The sequence below is a fragment of the Colletes latitarsis genome, chromosome 10 (assembly GCF_051014445.1).
Source record: "Colletes latitarsis isolate SP2378_abdomen chromosome 10, iyColLati1, whole genome shotgun sequence".
Lineage (NCBI taxonomy): Eukaryota > Metazoa > Arthropoda > Insecta > Hymenoptera > Colletidae > Colletes > Colletes latitarsis.
In genome coordinates this window covers 29,227,339-29,246,457 of record NC_135143.1, presented here as the reverse complement: position 1 = coordinate 29,246,457, position 19,119 = coordinate 29,227,339, and the positions used below count along the sequence as shown (strand labels likewise).

The 19,119-nt window shown below is 38.8% G+C and overlaps 1 protein-coding gene across 6 annotated transcripts; it reads right to left on the bottom strand.

Moving 5' to 3' along the window:
• Window positions 1–118: 118 nt before the first annotated feature.
• Window positions 119–18,610, bottom strand: Slik (Sterile20-like kinase). 6 transcript variants are annotated; one of them, XM_076774010.1, is made up of 14 exons: window positions 18,032–18,610; window positions 15,944–16,553; window positions 15,706–15,870; window positions 15,436–15,634; window positions 15,229–15,359; window positions 14,799–15,122; window positions 14,460–14,502; window positions 13,925–13,983; window positions 12,897–12,981; window positions 12,662–12,822; window positions 12,093–12,592; window positions 11,482–12,014; window positions 8,936–11,151; window positions 6,697–8,484 (listed from the first exon to the last, which is right to left on the bottom strand). In XM_076774010.1, exons 2-14 carry the CDS (start codon window positions 16,130–16,132, stop codon window positions 8,182–8,184), a joined length of 4,908 nt encoding a protein of 1,635 aa, XP_076630125.1. In that variant the 5' UTR covers window positions 16,133–16,553; window positions 18,032–18,610; the 3' UTR covers window positions 6,697–8,181. The 6 variants fall into 6 exon arrangements, with proteins under 6 accessions (XP_076630127.1, XP_076630130.1, XP_076630125.1 ...); XM_076774012.1 differs by lacking the exons at window positions 6,697–8,484; window positions 18,032–18,610 and adding an exon at window positions 119–6,553 and having other exon boundaries at window positions 15,944–16,555; XM_076774015.1 differs by lacking the exons at window positions 6,697–8,484; window positions 13,925–13,983; window positions 14,460–14,502; window positions 18,032–18,610 and adding an exon at window positions 119–6,553 and having other exon boundaries at window positions 15,944–16,555.
• Window positions 18,611–19,119: the final 509 nt, after the last annotated feature.

The window sequence follows — 19,119 nt, the reverse complement described above, 5'->3', positions numbered from 1 at the left end:
GAAAGATCGTTAGAATTTTAGTACGTATGCGTGAATTGATAAGCAATGTCCTTGATAAGTTTGTTTAGACTCGTGACCGTAGATCAGAAACCTTTGTAAATAAACTATTCCCAGCCAGTAGAAGTAAAATATTTATTGTGTTATTTCTTAATAACATTATTATGTAAATAATCGTAACATTAGTCTTACGGTCTATATTAATGATCGTGTTGAATCCAGTTATACCTAGTACTGAGCAATTAATTATAAAGAGTCTATGTTACAGCGGCATGTATCTCTATGTATAGTTCTCAGTCGACGTGTCGTACCAGTCAAATGAGTTACCGTGTATAAAAAATTATCTCTCTTTCTCGTTTTTGTCTACGCAAACATTCGTTCGGCGGAACCACGGAAACGTAAATGCTAACCGCGAGCTTCGCGCACAAAAAAACATGGAATCTGTTTTCGAGCAACCTCGCAACCTACTTCTACCGCAAAGTATTTCCATTCGTTATCGTTGATTCTACTCGGGTTCTCTTAACACTAGGTTTACGGACACTCGTTGCGTATATTTTTATTATAATTCGCTACGTTGACGTTAAAATGCAGTTTTTTCTTTTAAGGGACTATCGCTGTCTAGGCTGCCATATCTTCCTTTTTTTGTGATTTTTTTTTTAACGACAGGTAGATTGTTTTGCAGTGACATTTTGCGGATATATTTATTCGTCTTATAGGCATGTACAGTATTTTTTTCATAAAAAAATATTACCAATTGCGAGAGTTATAGCTTCTCGTTTAAAAAAACGAAAGATATTTCAAGATCTAGCAGACCGATCGACTTCAAATTTGGGGAGAATATTCAGCAGACACGCCTTCATAGCTGGAACTAGAGATTTAAAAAAATATTGAGTTTTACTATTTTTTTTAATACATTAAAGACAAGCGAAAGATTAACAAATAGAAATTCGAAACTTGAAGCGTCGCCATTTCTTTATTTAGCAGGATTTCGACTTCTCCCTGGTTCCTGCTGTAACTACAACCTTCCTTATGAAGATACTTTAACCCCCTCTGTTTCAAATTATCTGGAATCCTGGAAGCCATTGGAGCAACATTTCCAAAAGAGCCATTAAATAAGAAGTTACAATTCCCACGATTTTTAATATTTTTCCCATGAAAAAAATATTGCACATGCTTAGAGGATGAATAAATGTATCTATAAAGTTTCAGTGCAAAACAGCCTAGTGAAATTGACAGTCTAGACATCCATATCAACATAAATTGCTAACAAATAATATTTATGAGTTCTATAACGTTAAGTTTAGAATCTGAATGCGTGAAATTGTAAACCGTAAACCTAGTGTTAAAATACGTAGTCGAACTCGACAGGAGGTGATTCCTCTGCCAAAGAAAGAGAATCGAAAGCGTGGAACATTTTTGTACGAGTACATAGCTTGGATTTATTTTTTTCCTTTTATAGACGAGGTCCGTTCGGACAGATATTTTCGTTTTACTTTATTTTTAAGAGCAATCACCGCCTCTCAGATTGTATCACGTTTTTCGGGGCGCCCCGCGTGGACAATATTTCCAGATAATCGATTCTTTTGGTTTCTCGTGCGGCACGATTGAAGAAAGATACGCTTTGCCCTTGGAAAAGACAGAATTTCGAGTTTTAAAAAAAATATAGCGATATACCTATAGTCTACGGTAGAACCATTTCGCGACACCTGAATTCGCACATTATCCGTGTATCATTTTCTCAGGTGAGCTTTCTTGCCGGACTAGAAAACGTCACTCTCGCACGCGGACCAAGGAAAAAGTAACACGATTTCGGACAATAATTTGCGGTTCGGATAAACGTCTCACCTCTAGCAATGTAAAAATTATGTACAAAACAATCTGCTCGCTTCCTCGATGCCAGTCACGCGTGGATACCCAATACACTAATTACACCTTAAGTTTCAATTTTCGGTTATCTTAACAATTTCTGAATTATCCTGAGGTAACCACGCGTTCCCATTCGATTGGCAAGTTCCTTATTTTTTTTTTCCTTTTTTTCTTTTTTCTTTTTTTTTTCTTTTTTTTTGCAAAAACAGGAATTCATCGATTTCGAATCATAAAAATGATTATCCTGTATTCTCGAAGAATCGACCGTCGATGAACACCATATCGTTTTAACCCATAATATAAATATACCTATGTAAAATAAACTCGATCTGAAGACGAACAAGTACACTGTTGCGCAAAATCGATCGAACATGCGGTAAGGTACAAAGAAAGAAAATGATTCGAGAAACCATAAACGTGTTCGTTCGATTTCCTTTCTCTACGCAATCGATATTTCACTTTATATGGTAGACGTTCGATTCGTTTATACTGTCATTCTTTTAAACGAAAAATATATGGAATGGAAACATTTTCGATTGAAATCAGAATAAATATTACAAATACCGATAAGTATTCCTAGATCAAACATTCCGTTTGGACCAATCCGTAAAAAAAAAAAAGGCCGGTCTATCGTGCCCCGTCAGAAAGGCTGTTTCGCCGAAAATATGATTTCTTAATTCCACTTTATCGACGCTCGTATCAAATTATAAAACTCGACGAAAACAATATCACCAGTAAACATTTAATCGCAACGAACAGATCAACAATAATCTCATCTCCCGATTCTCTCCTTTTTTTTTACTCGTTCTCAGTCTATTGATCCTCCATATACATATTTTTATATATAAATCTATATAAGTATGCGCCGACACGTCGAGATACGATTCACTGTTAAACATATATATCGGCAAAGAAATGAAATTCGTGCAACGGGTACAAATAGCAAAAAAAAAAAAAAAAAAAAAAGAAAAAGAAATAAAGACTATAACAGAACTGTTTCTTACGCTTAAATACTGTACGTACAATAATTTTAAAACGGCCAAATGAAAATACTCAGCAAAAACAAAGAGACAAAGAAAAAAGAAAAGAAATATCTCCTAACATTGACTACTCGAACGAACCGACATAATTAATTCGATGCACCGATTCGTCGACAAGTTTCTTTCTTTCAGGTTTATATATTACATTGCTCCACGCTCTAATCGCCATAGTATAAATACTTTCGATCATATACAACGCACTCGATCGACTTACTAAAGACTGCGAGTAAGGCTATTGCGAAAATTTGACGAAAGCGGATCTTCCATTTTTTTTTTTCCCCTTCATTCCCTTTCCTCGTTTCTTTTCGTCTTTCGCAGTATTTCGCGCGTATAATGCACACGTGATTAGCGCCTATAAATTACGTTTTGTTAAGTCTACGTGAAATTCCTTAGAAGTTTGAACGTTCGAATTCTCACTGTCGCTGCCCGCAACTCGACCTAACTCGTACGATTTACATATACCTAATCTACGAACTCCCGTTTAGCCTCCAATTGTTCGTGCACGATCCCATTCAAGTAAAATTTGGCGCATCGTTCCGGTAACGAGTATAAAAATCTGAAAATTTCTAATAGGATGATCCGGGCACGATTAACGAGTCCTCTTGGACAGCATCGCAGCGTCTGACGAGCGAATTCGACAAAGGGCTAAGCATCCGGATGTTCGATTGTACCGTGCCCCGTGTATACCTCTGTCACGATTTCAAAATCTTAACGTTTCAAGAATATATGTATGTATACATATATGTATGTATATATGCTTTGGCAAATGTCCTCTTTTCTCGTTTGTTCAACTACTACGATACTCGTAATCTTACGTTAATTGTACATATGCGTTCCGATACCCCGAACAACTCAAAACGAAAGTTGAACAAAATCATGTACCATTAAATTGCCCTCGACCTTTTCGCCAATCTGCGAAACCAACGTTTCGACAGCAACGGAAGATAAATTTCAGACCTGGTTTTCGCGCGAAACAAATTATTTTCAAGGGGTGATCGTCGTAACATCGCTCTCATACCACGCACTAGAATATTCAAAATATATCGAACAGTTCGTCCTGGTTTTATATATATGTACAAAATTCCTTATCCGACGGTAATATAGTACGCCACCCAGATAGATCAACGTGAGTGAAAACGAACGTATAAAAAAAGAAAAAAAAAAAAAAAAAAAAATAAAAAAAGTCAATATACAAACGGTAAGAGAAAAAGGAAGAGAACAGAAGATGGAGAAACGAAGAGAATTATTTTATACAAATATACTTCTTTACATCTACAGACTCGCATTAGCCACACATGCTCGTTTCGAATGCGTATTAAAAAGAGATTCTCTCTAACACTGTCGTCGGACTACGTAGCCGCATAATAAGCAACCATACATTTGTATACATATTTGGCGTAAACCTTTGATTCGTAATGTTGAACGTGTTTATTTACTAAAAAATATATATATCCGTGTATCCCGATAGACGAAACGATCTATCGGTGAAAATTTAGCATTTCCCTTACAAAACTGTACGACTTCGTCCGTGAAACCTAATGGAAACGGGCCGACCACACGGACTGCCTCAGACTGACTGTTCTGTTCGATTCGTTTGTCCGTGCACGACTACGACCATCGACATTTGTTCACAAAGTCTCCAAAAACCGAACGTCGGAACGGCACTCGACGGACAGAGCAACAAGTATGGTAGAATTACATTCCAAACGACCGAAAATATACTTTTTCCACGTGTGCATTACGTACGTATAAAATCGCTAGGCATCCTACAAACACACTAGACATCACCGCACGCGTGTCCTCGACGGAACAGTAAATTTTCCTCGAATTGACGATAATTCCTAATAGTTCGATATATATACAGGGCGTTCGGCCAACCCTGGGAAAAATTTTAATAGGGGATTCTAGAGGCCAAAATAAGACGAAAATCAAGAATTCCAATTTGTCGATTGAGGCTTCGTTAAAAAGTTATTAACGTTTGAAGTTTCACCAGTATTGAATTTTTTTCTCGAAAATGTGCAGGATTTCGGGGTTATGTCTATTCACCAAAAATGCTTGTAATCGACCCCCGCAACCGAAAATAATTTTTCCCGAACGATTTGAAATTTTTTAAATTCACCGAAAAATTTGTTCATCTTACTGAATTTTTTTCTCGAAACTGCGTAAGATTTCGGGGATATGTCCGTTGACCAAAAATGCTTGTAATTGACCCCTGTAAATAAATATAATTTTTTTAGAATGATTTGAAATTTTTTTTTCCCGTCGAAAAATTTAGGCACCTAATTATAGATTTCCGGTAAAGAATTTTTTTCTCGAAAGTGCATAGGATTTCGGGGGTATGTATAATGACCAAAAATACTTGTAATTGACCCCTGTAAATAAATATAATTTTTTTAGAATGATTTGAAATTTTTCTTTTTTCGTCAAAAAATTTAAGCACCTAATTAGATTTTCGGTAAGAAATTTTTTTCTCGAAAGTGCATAGGATTTCGGGGGTATGTATAATGACCAAAAATACTTGTAATTGACCCCTATAAATAAATATAATTTTTTTAGAATGATTTGAAAATTTTTTTTTGTCGAAGAATTTAGGCACCTAATTATAGATTTCCGGTAAGGAATTTTTTTCTCGAAACTGCGTAGGATTTCGGGGGTATACGTAATGACCAAAAATGATTATAATCGACCCTTGCAACCGATAATAATTTTTCCAGGACGATTTGAAATTTTTTAATTTAATTCTTAATAACTTTTTAACGAAGCCTCCATCAACAAATTGATATTCTTGATTTTCGTTTTATTTTGGCCTCTAGAATCTCCCATTAAAATTTTTCCCAAGGGTTGGCCGAACACCCTGTATATGCGTGTATAAGACGTACAAAAATTTCTCTTCGCCGTAGAGTCGCGTACGCAAAACGCATACAACAGGATCTCTACGAGAAATACAGAAACACCCCCAAGTCCTGGGGGAACGATCGATCGGGCGGACTCCGTGGATTGTATCGGGGTTGTATATACTTTCACGACAAGGATCGTAAGAAATTAAATTACATTCGTATGCGACGATTCGCCCTCGAGATAGAAAAAAAAAAAAAAAAAACAAATACCTTGCAAGAGCGCCCGTGACAATTAACCGGCCCTATTCTATTTTATCGACAAGCGAGACCCACTTTCTATCTTTCGCCATAAACAAAGTTTGAGCGTCGCTCGTTGCTATTAAGCTCTTGTATGCCGTTGGAATCACGTTAAACGTATAAATTACACGACGCGTGTAATTAGTCGTTGAGTAGGCGACGATCTGTGCGCCCGACAATAAACGTGTTGTCGTCTTTTTCTTTTTTCTCGAACATAAGCTCGTTATCCCACTAACGTTCTTAAATCTTAGCGGTCCGCTGCGTATTGCTGGAAGTACGACCTCGAGAGACAGAGGTACATGTATCTCTGATGAGAAACAAAATTCGGAAGATCCAGGTTCTACTCGATGGGGTTACACGTTAACCCTCGCTCACCGAAGAAAGCGAACTGCGCGTCGAACCGACCGTGTGGTGCGTCAAATCGGGAAGATCAGCCGGTAGACACAATGGTATCGCGCTGGGTCCATAAATGGCCTCCTGTTCCTCTAGCTGCAGAGCGAACTGCTCTTCCAGTCTCTGTAACGTAGAAACCATCGACGTTTAGAAACAATTACACGGGACCAATTGCAAGGATATCATAACTCTCTGATCGCTCAATATCTTTACGTTTTTATTTACTGTATTGGCGACAACGGATCATTTTTTCAACTGACCTTGTTCATTACCTAGTGGACGATTCCGATATCCGCTCGTGAATCTCATTTTTCGACATTTCGTCGGTTAGGTTCGTACGGAGGTATAGAACGTAAAAGGAAAGCAATATAATCGAACGTACACACTGGAAACACTTATACACGAGAAACCCGGGTGTGGTAAGCGTATACCCCGTACATTTTGACTACTTTCGATAAAGTATACAAACACATAGCCCACAATTATCACCGGTTCACCCCGCTGTTACAGTATCACCCGACCGCTTCAAGCTGCCATTTCAGAACGCGCTGCTTGCAGTGTTACATCCAATACGATAATACGATCAACGAGGCGGACAGATTCGGTCGAATTTTATTCGCGAACGAGTTTGGAATTTTTTAATTCCCTCGTAAAGCAATTTCTGCTTGATAGACGTCGACGAGCAACGGGCAGAAACTGGCTTACGAATCAACCTGACATTTACGTTCGTTCGCGAATCGAATTTGCCCAACTCCATCCGAGGGGACACGGGGTCTGTGTAAAGTACCATTCTGTTTGACGACAAGCAATTTAGGGTAACGTTATTCGTTAATACCTGGCGTACCAAAGACACGTATTGCCTCTATCGCTTTGCCTATTAAAATCTCTAATTCCGCCAACTAGGCAACTGCTTTAGGACACAATCTCTGTACAGAAGTAATAAACCAGCCATCGTGACTCGACACAGTCCATAATTTCAATAAGTTCGTTAATACCAACACAAATGCAACGTTTCGATGCTTGGAAAACTAAAAATATCGTCTAACAATGGCAAGCTCCTATTGTTTTAGAGACACATACACATCGTTGTAAAATTTTCGTTTCCCCCGCTAATACCGCGAGATTTATGTTACAAATAAACCGTACATAACGCCGTTATTATCTGTACATGTTATTTGAATTTCGTGCGAGCCCAAATACGTATGTAGTATGTATGTACATGTCTCTCAGACTTGGTTACGAAAATAATACGCGTACAATATACGTATGTATATATTATTAAATACGTGTATAATATATATGCATATATTATTAATGCGTGTGCGTATACATAGACACATGTATATATGTATACAGCATTTAGAGACATCATAAATATTACTGAATAATCGAAGCAACGGTGAGTAAAGCGAGCGTGTTACGCTTCAATGCTTAAGACACAATACAAAATGAGAAGCTTTCAAATGAACAAACCGTTCCAAAGTAACGATAAATTCAGCTGGTCAACTTCGAAACGATGGAAACGCTAGTTCTTTGGTAATGCAACATCAATCTTCCAAACAGTGTCCAGTAATTAGCCAATAGCTATGATCGTTTCCAAGTTACCGAGCTGCACTCGAGCTATTTTAATTTTATAAATTGAGAAGAGATGTTTCGATGGTTTGAAAAACAAAAGAAACCAAAGGAACGATCTATTTATTTAAAAGCTCCTCCGGATGAACAAAGGACACACGACACGGATCAGAGGATCACTATCTACGAGGCGAGGAAGATGGGACCAAGTCCAGCTTGGAATGACTTCGTGAAAGCATGCCGTTCACGGAACTGGTGTCAGCACCGGCGCCGACTCTCAGCGACACTCTTGGAATGGTGAACGGGGAAGGGGACGCGGGAGTGGAGCGAGGCAAACGCGGCGACTTCCTCCAGCTTTCGAAATTAGAGATGTGAGAATAGTCTAGAGGATGAGAACAGAGACCGCTAAGACCCGAAGGCAAATAGTCTCGGTAATGAGCTTCCAACGCTTCCATTTCAGCCGTCAGTTCAGCTTCTAACTTCTACAACAAGTACATTAAGACTTATTTCAGTAAAGCTGGTATCTGATTTCCTTATAATTTAAAGAACGATCGTGGTACGATAGACTCGTGTCTATTGCTGCTCTGATGAGTCGGACATTTGCACACGACCGGTGGTTGTACCCAGCGAATTTTGCTGCAGTAATGCAAAAACAGACATTCAAAGGCGAATATTTAACCACAAGGTAGACGATATATCGGGTCATTCGGGTAAGTAGCGTCGTTTCTTCATCAGACACTATCATGCAAAATAATAAGCGTGACTGTAAAAAATAAAATACCAAAGTTGCGTGTAAAAACTTGCTACTTATGAAATGACCAGGTAATTCCACTTGGGGAGAAGTAATCGACGATAAAAGACGTACTTGATAACAGAAATAATGATTGTGCAAAATATATGCAAAGCAGCCACGAGTAAATAAGGGTTAGTTACCTGCTTTCGTGGCTTCAAATGCGCTTTCCATTCACGGAGCTCTTTACTGTACGCCTCCTCGAGTTCCTTCAGCTTCAAGGTTTCGTGCTCCATCAGCATTTTCCTCTTCTCGTTCTGCAGCTGTTCTAACTCTTTGATGGTGGCGTCGCTCTGCGCTCTTACTTCCTCCAACTGTCGCGAGTGCTTCAACTCGAACCGTTGCTGTTCGGCCCTGTACCGCTTCTTCTCGTTCTCCTGAAACTTTTTCAGTTTCTCCCTCTCGGCGTCGGGGTCCGGCGCGATCACCGACGACATCGAGATCCTCATAGACTCCCGAAACATCATCTCGCGTGCCTTCATCTCGTTACGGATCCGTTTTGGTAAATTCCTACGTTCCACCGTCTGCCGCTTGACCAGTTCCTCCTCCTTCCTTTGATTCATTCGCTTCATCTGTTCGAGCTCTTTCTCGTGACGGATCAGCATCTGATGCCTCTGCAGAAAGAATATATCCTTGAGCTGTTTCTTCAGCAGTTGCTGTTTCTCGTGAATGTGCCGTTCCTCTTGCTCCCAAATGGACGCCTCTCTGGTCCTCATCAGCTGTTGCTTCTGCTGCAGGAACTGCCTCTCCATCAGGGCGATCTTCTCCCGATGGCTGTCGGACAATCTCCTCAACGACAAATCGTGGCTCTCGTTCAGTTTATCTAAAAAATGCTTCTCCCTCTCCTCGTGTTCGTTGTCCAACTTCTCTTTGCGTATCTTGAACGCGCTCTTCCTTTTGTCCTTCGGCATCAGATCCACTTCTTGCTTGAGCAACCTCGTCTCTTGCTTTATACCGTCCCGGAATTGCTTCAGGTCCCTCTCCTGCTCGCTGCGAATCTTCTTCGACGCCAGCCGAATGTCAGCCTCCTGTTGCGCCTCCGCCCGCTCGATCTGCTGCCTCTGCTGTCGAGCCAGAGTCTCCAGATCGGTCTCGGCGTTCCGTTCCAGGAGCTGTCGTTCCTGCTCGAAACGCTTCTCTTGCTGATCCTTGTTGAACTGCGCCTTCTGCGACAAATCTTGGAACTGCTTCTGCTCCATTTTCTGCAACATCTTCAGCTCCCTTAGCTCTTGCTTCCTGAAGATCTGATCGTCGTACACCTTTCCGTTCTCGTCGTCGCCGTAGATAACCTTCGACGTGGTCGTGGTCACCACGACTCCGTCGATCTCGAACTTTCTAGTTCGTTTCCGCGTCTTCTTCTTCAGATTCATCATCTGTATGTCCTCTTTCGTCCTCGTCGGTCGCGGTATGTCCCGATTGTAGTCGGGCTTCCGTCGTAACACCACTTCCTCTTCCACTTCCGTCGACTGGCCTTGACCTATGTGATTCTCCTTATTCGATTCCCTGCTATCCTGGCTTATCGTGGTGGAAATGGATTCGGCGTCGGATCGATCTATACTCTTGCTCGGCGTGTGAGACCTCGTCGATCCAGACTCGCTCTGTGACCTGGATCCCTCGAAACTGTCCGGGGACACTCTCTTCTCCTTGTATCCCTTGCCACCTTCCTTCTGTTTGATCGTCTTTATCGCCTTTTCGTCGATACGACCCATGGAAGACTTGTCGTTCTTTATCAAACCGTTCATTTTCTTCGAGTTCCTCTCCGCGTCGTCATCTATCGGCTCGACAGTCGTTCCAGCGACTATCATTTTAGTTATTTCGTCCCCGCTGTCGCTCTTTGTGCTCGATCTCTCGACCAAGCTCACATCACTGTGCGAGGAGGAGGTCCGTACGGCGTCGTGTTTGTTAAGTACCGAAGAGTCTTTCACTTGTTCCTTGTCGTCGCCGACAGTAACAACAGACACGTGACTAGTATCCTGTAAATCGTCTATAATTGGGCTCACAATGAGAACCTCGGATTCGTCCAACTTCTTGCCGACTCTCTTCGAGACGTCGGTCAGAATAATGGGCTGCTCCTGTGGCGTGTACTCCAAACTGTCCAAACTGGGGAACCCGTCGTCGTCGGTGGAAGTTTCGTTCACCTGCGTCTTGTTCAATTCGTTCGCGACGATGACGACTTCCGACGTTGGCGACGGTCGGCAAGAAAGTGGCGACGGCGTCACGGCGTCGACCAATACCGGAGGATGCGTAGTCACGACTGTTACTTGACTTATATTGCTCGCAAGACTGTTGGATAAATCCGGGCTGTCGGCTGTGATTCGGACGGTTGATGTATTTGGACGTACTTCTTGATCAGATTTACCTGTAAATCGAAAGATAGTTGGATACTTAAAACGACGTGCAAACGAAAGGAATCTCTGTGAATGGAATGTTCCGTTTAACCCCTTGACGCCCACATGCGGATCTCGCGCGATCTCCAACTTTTACATACGACGCCCACACATCCGTATGAGATACGGGCTTGTACAACTGACTGCTTTCGCTATCACTGTGCTTGAATGAAAGGCAACATAGTAACCATAGATATCAGATTGCGTTTCGAGATCAAATACAATCAAGGGATTAAAAATTCTAGCAAAAACCACGATCATTGATACATTTCTATTTTCAAACGATTAAACAGCTCTCTTACCCGTAATGACAACTACGTTATCGCCGCTACCTCTTCTAGATGTACTTCTACTTCTAATAGGCGTCGATGTGATCACCGATACGTTCACCGAGGAACCTTTCTTCTCACTGTTCGGCGTATCGTCCGCGGCGTTCTCATGATTGTACTCCTTGTGCAGCCACTTCTTTTTGTCCCGTTTACCATCAAACTCGTCCGAAAAGTTTTCCAGCGAATCGTATCTGGAAGATCCTTCGCTGTGACTTTTAACAACCGACTCCGCTTTACACGGCCCGTAATCCGTTTTGATATTCTCGGTGGAACAGGCTTTCATAATATTTTTTTCGGACGAGATCACGTTTGGTATTTCCCGGTGCGCCAGTTTCTCCAACGAAGAAATGTTCATTCGCATTTCGGAGTCCATTGAAAATCGTTTCTCCAACACCGCATTTATCTTCTCCTCTACCGACTTTCGTTTCTCCTGCAAACTCTTATAATTCTCTTCCGTCGAAGATTGTCGTTTAACTTGTACATCGACCGGTGTTTTCTTTTCGAATCTGCAACCAAATGTATACTTTTACGTTAGTGACTTTCATAAAAAATATTATTCGGTAACAATATAAATAAATAAGAACCTGCTTTTCTCTTCTAAGGATGACTGTTTGTTGAACATCGGCTTTGACCAGTCTTCCGATGATTCTTGTTTAACTGGCGCAGATTTCCTCTTCTCTTCCAAAGTTAATTGCGTCCTCGTAGGTGGACCTATTTTATTATCTACCGGTTTTTGTTTAATATCGAATTTCTTCGTCATATCTAAATTACTTTTCTCCTTTTCGTCTGTTATTTTCTCTAAGCTACCCAGCACGTTTTGCTTCTCGCGGAGCGTATCTACATATGTTTGTTCCCTATCTAACGTTTCTTGACATTTTGATAATACATCGTCTTGCTGTTTCTCGTCGGCGACCTTGCACTGATCCATCATTTCGACGGAACTTTGCTTATCAGCGATCTTCAAATTATTTTCCTTATCTTCGTTTTTGCTATCTTGGCGCATAGGCGGCGGAGGAGGCGCAGGACCTTTTTCACGAGATATTCGACGTTCGTTTGTTTCGCTTGTACTAGGAGGTTTAGGTGCCTGAAAAATAAATAAATATTATTGTTAATACACGTATGAAAATATCGACGAGTAATTTGAAATAATTACTTGTTTCTTCTCAACGGAAGCAGGTATGTTCTCTTTAGATTCTGCTTTACGTAATTTCTTGTTCCTGTCCTCCTTTTCACCATCCCTATTGATCTCTCGTTTGTGGCTCTCTTCTTTTTTCGCAGACACGGGTGATGCAATAAGATTTTCTTTTTCAGAAACTAAAGGAATATTAATCAATTTATCAATCTTTTTTTCTCGAACGTGTAACTGTTAGATCAAGAATAGAACTTACTCTTAACATCAGCGTCACTGCGCATAGATGCAGAGTCATCTCCGAGTTGGTCCAGCTCCAGAGGAAGCTGAGACGTGCGTTGCTCCTGAAATATTTACTCGTATTATATTTATATAGTCGTACAATTAATATACGTTACTTAATTCGTTATTTATAGGACTTGAACTGATACATTTTCTATATTAAGACACGTAAAATTCCAAAGAGATTAGAGTAACGCAAATTAGGAAAAAGATTATTTAATATAAACATAAAGCTATGAGTTAAAAAAAAAAATTATTCATTGAAATATACAGGGTGTTCGACCACCCCAGGGAAAAATTTTAATGGGGGATTCTAAAGGCCAAAATAAGACGAAAATCAAGAATACCAATCTGTTGATGGAGGCTTCGTCAAAAAGTTATTAACAATTAAATTCAAATATTTCAAATCGTTCTGGAAAAATTATTTTTCGGTGCGGGGGCCAATTACAATCATTTTTGATGGATACACATACCCCCGAAATCCTACGCACTTTTGAGAAAAAAATTCCTTACCGAAAATCTAATTAGGTGCCCAAATTTTTCGACGAAAAAAAAAAAATTTCAAATCATTCTAAAAAAATTATATTTATTTACAGGGGTCAATTACAAGCATTTTTGGTCATTAGACATACCCCCGAAATCCTACGCACTTTCGAGAAAAAAATTCAAGTAGGTGGACAAATTGCAGTTCTACGGCCGGAACTTTAAACGTTAATAACTTTTTAAGGAAGCCTCAATCAACAAATTAGTATTCTTGATTTTCGTTTTATTTTGGCCTCTAGAATCCCCCATTAAAATTTTTCCCATGGGTGGCCGAATACCCTGTATTAACTGTTACAAATTAACGTAGTCGTTGGAAGTATTGGGTCCGAACGTGAATGAAATACACTGAAAATAGCTTATGCATTGCAGTCGAAAAAAGAAATGAAATAGCGAGGGATTATAATGATATGTACAAAAATATTAAAATTAAATTAGACAGCACTTATTGCATAAGCTACTGACCTGACAAACGCAGGGATGATGGGGCTGGCGAGGCCCAGGAGAGCCGCATGCACAGCCAAATTATCCAAATTACAACAACATATTTATTAGGATATCATTAGATTAAGTGTGAAAAAGAAAGAAGGCATTTATACTATAAAATTTTTAAGATCGCGATCCTGAATAATTGTATGCAACAAATACCAAATGCAAACGTCACCTCAATCCTACTCATTCCTCTTAAACGAAAATAATTTCGACGTGTCGATTTTGCAAATTAAGAATAAAGCACGAATTAACACCGAATGTCGCATGCACGCATTTACCTCGAAATTTTATCCACATTTATCATGCATAAATGTACAAAGTGTAATCTCGTGTTTCTTGAGATTCGAACGAAACACATTAATGACTTGTGAGAATGCACAGAAAACTATTTCGTTTTACGTTGTCAATTTTCTAAATGCAAACGAATGTTTCTCGATATGTAATCGTTTAAAAACTCTACGAAACTTGTATATAAAAATTAATATTTCACTCAAAAGCAGCTTACCAATCCGCTGATATTGTTCTCTGTGTTTTTTCGCCTTTTTAGCCTTCTATCAAAATGAAAGCGTGTAACAACGTATATACATGTTAATTCTGTCCATAAAGCTTCCGTATATAGCTATTAATTACAAAATTTCTATGTGCTGTTACGATATACTAATTTCGATACGAAAACATTAATGATCGCATTTGTATCATCGTTTGCCCAATTCATACACTTCTCTTAATTAACCATTTGTACTCTTATATCAGTATATTATTTTATAAATGCATTGTTTTCATTATTGAATAAAATGATAAGATAACAGACAGCGATTTTTAAATGTAGTCTAAAAATAAAAATTACCTCTGCTTCTTCGTCGACCAATTCCTCTTCAACGACATCGGCTTTGTACTCCAATAACAAATCTCTAATCGGTTTCGAATCTAAATTTCGACTTATGAACGGATGCTTTATCAATTCGTCTGCCGTAGGTCGCGATGTTGGATCCTTTATAAGGGCCTTCGCAATGAAATCGTTAAAATCTTTGCTCCATTTTCCAGGCTGATCGAGTTTTGGTGGATCGCTTTTTTGTATTTTAAGGAGCACCCGCATCGGTGACATTTCGTGATTAGGTGGTTCCATTTGTGCAAACTCTATTAAAGTAATTCCAAGCGACCAGATATCTACCTATTATAGAATGAAATGTACCGATCATGATATATGCAACAACAACGAAACTCAGATTTATTGTTTATTTAGCAGATAAGGTTTACGATTTTAGAATGTTACTGACTTTAAAATCATAAGGATTATCTCTAAACGTTTCGCATAATACTACTTCTGGCGCCATCCAATATGGTGTACCAATAAATGTATCGTGCTTCTGTAAAGTATGCTTATTTTTTGCAGACACTCCGAAATCAGCTGTGAATTCAGAAACGCGTTAACATTTTCCAGATTTACGAAATGCAAAATAGATTTATCAGAATATTAGGGTTACCTAATTTCACTCCTCCAGCCATTGTAAGTAATACGTTTCCCGCCTTTAGATCCCTGTGAATAACTTTAGATTTGTGTAAAAATGCAAGACCCTTGGTCATGTGTTGGCATATGTAAGCTATTTGTGGCTCTGTTAAAGCTTTCTCTAATTCAACCATTATGGAATCAACAGCACCGCCGTCGCAATATTCTATTAACATCTGTGAATTCGTTAAAATCAGTACGTAAATATCGACGATCTCTGAAAATATTAAATAATTCAAGAACATACCCATAGCTTGCCCTCGATAAAATATGCTTCGTGCAATTCAACGACATTTGGATGTTTACACTCTGATAAAATATCTATTTCGATCATGAAATCACTGAGATCGTCTTCTCCCTCCAATGCACACATTTTCGCAGCAGCTAGCTGATGCGTTTGCCTATGCTGTGCCTGGAACATACAAAAATTGTTTAATACATGACTTTTTTTTTTAAATTTATTACAAATTCATTCGCAATTTTACCTTGTAAACTTTGCCAAATGCTCCATCTCCAAGTTCGCCTACCATTTCCCAGAATTCCTCTGGGTTACAGTCCATTTTAATATTATTATATAATTTCTTTTTCTTTGCATCATTACCACCAAAGTGGAACGCTTTCTTCAAATTCGACAAGAATGACATTTTTGCGATACTCATACAACACATTCGCATATATAAAAGTTGTGTCTCTATTACATTATGTTACAAAATTCAATATTATTAATCATTAACAACAAATATCTATATCAATACTGCGCTTAAACGTAAATCTCACAGAATACTCAAATAATTCATTGTTACGCGAAACAGTTACAAGATGCATAAAATCATCTTTCTGTTTTAAATATGGTCTTGCATGCTTTCAAGTATGTCAATGTATTTTCTATTACGATAGAAAATGTTTCATGAAAAAGATGTTGTTTAGATCCCCGTTTGATACATGGGGATAGTACCAAATCTCTCCCGCATCTTGATAACTTATAGTCAATGCTCATTAATCGATAGATATATTGTTTGAATCGGTACAGATACATACAATAAGAACGAAACCCATTATTAATAATCTTCCGTTTTTACGTGTAACAGCTTCCAACTGAAACCCAAAAGAAGATTAATAAGAGATTATAGCAAATATATTAACGATAATTCGATATTTTAAAACAACATTAATTAAACAGCAATTAAATCTTTGTAGATTAAATATTATAAAAACAGAAATATTCTTTGATACATGTACAAGATTTTAAACAAATCAAGATTAAACAAACAGTTTTGTTGCAAAATGTTACGTTAGTTTCAGAAAAAAGTAATGTACTAACTGCTTTCTTTCAGTACAGTGTCTGTAATACTATACAAATTCCATTGATAGAGAAAACTGGGACATAGCTAACAGAACAACATTCCAACAAGAGAGACCTCTAGAATAGGATCTTTTATATATTGTAGCTAAATTTCATTACAAACACATTTTAAAATAAATCCTATCGCAAATTCTACTTTAACAAATACATTATTGTTTGCTAACAAGAACACAATGTTATAATGTACATTACATATGTTACATTTAATGTGAGATTTATAATAATACACCAATTGTTTAAAAAAATATGTTAAAACTATGGACAATGTCTATGTGATCAAAATTTCAGATATTAGCAAGACAAATGTAATAAAAATGACATTAGATATGAAACATTGATACATGAGCAACCATGCATCAAGAATTAAATATACGAGTAACTAGATAATACATTTATTTGAAAATAACACAGATTTTTTACTCGAATTGCCCATAAATTCTATTCAGTACGTACGAACCAATTTCTAAATATTAATATTCATACCATTTTAAAATAAATGCATTAACTATAAATGCTTGTACTATACAATCCCTCGATACATCCTGTTTCACTATGAAAGTACATCGGCAATTGACATATAATTAACACTGTTTTAACAATTATCCACTTGCTGCTTCCAAAAAAATTTCTAATCCACTGAAATTGCGTTTCATTCGTTGTTTCGATAAAGAATACCAGTGATCTACCATCGAATAACTCAAGCACGTCGAAAAGTTCGGTTAACGAGGAAACACAAGATCGAAACTTTAATTTAAAATACCGAAAGTTGACGGTCACGAGACTGACACAATTTTGACAAGCAATCTTCGGTCGTATCTGTCCGCCATCGTTTTGTAAATACACTTTCCCCGTCTTCAGTGACTCGGAATTATATCGTGAATAAGATCCGTCCCAACGAAACCGACCGAAGAAATATCCCGAGTGTTCGTAAACGAGAACCGCGACAGAACGATGCGTGGACGCGTTTCGGACGCATCGGTGAAATTTTCACGAAGTCATCTATGCAGCTCGTGGCCTGCCAAAACCGATACGCGTTTCGTTCGAGTCGAGATGTAGCGAATCCTGAAGGGACATTCCCGTTTCAGCGACGCGGGACGACCGTGCACACGCGTCGCCTCGTCGTCGTCGAAACGAGAAACTCGTGCATTTTTTTCTCCGACAGATACAATCGTTGGAAAAAAAAAAATCTGTAGACACATCCTCTGCTCACCTTCTCTTTTAACGATCTACCATTGACGAAACGGGCACACTTCGCCTCGGTGTCTAACCATCGACGGTCCACTGAGAACTTTGTATCGCACGGTCCCACAAACTGTACGTGTCCACGAAAAATCCGCCGACACCGTACGAGACTACTCGGTGAAACGCGAAAAAAAGTATCGCGAAATCAGTAAACTAGACGGACCCGTACGTACACGGCCATTTTCAGTAGCACACGCACATCACACATCGTACCGTACCACGCCTGGAAGTGACGTAACCAATCGGCAAGTGTGCCTGTATTCTACGGGAGGCTCTCCAACTTACGAATGCATCTTAAACGCATTTGAAAAAAAAAAAAGAAAAAATCGCCCCTCGATATGTCCTACAAAGTATGTAGGCTCACGGTAACGTGATTATGTAAATTATCGATTGTCGCTTGGAAATTAGCCACGATTGCACGGCGCGCAGTAGAATTCAATTGTAAACATACGGCGTTTATGCTTGTGACATTAGTCGAATATTTCACGCGAATAATTCGATTTTTCTTCTCGCGTTGGCTGAACGCGGTTCGATGCTCTTACGCGCCGAAACAAAGTTTAAAATACGTGTTATTTGCTTCCGCGTGCGCCTATTATTAAGTTACGGAATTGATTTCGTGATATGCCGTTACCGCTGCAGAAGCCTTTTAAATACCTGTACAACGCAATCTTATTAAATGCTACCGTAAAACGAAGCTATGTTCCGCAACAACGTAAAAATCTCTTGAATTTATTTCACTCTCCATCCTTCATATTACAGCAACGAAATATCCATTTACGATAAATGATGTTTTAATTATTCAAATTAAATAAAATTGTCAATGAATTTATGTTCGAAAGGTGGTATAATTGTCTGTTAGATGATAATGACTACTAAATATGCAATTATGCGAAACAAACAGGATTTTACGTTCCATTGATGCAGAATACCAAAAAGTCTCCGACATATTAGAAATTCTTTCCTTCGTTACGTTAAGAAGGGCACAACAGTCTTGAAAATATTTATTTTCAGATTTTAGGGACTATAACACGAATAATTGAAAACTTACTCGTGAAA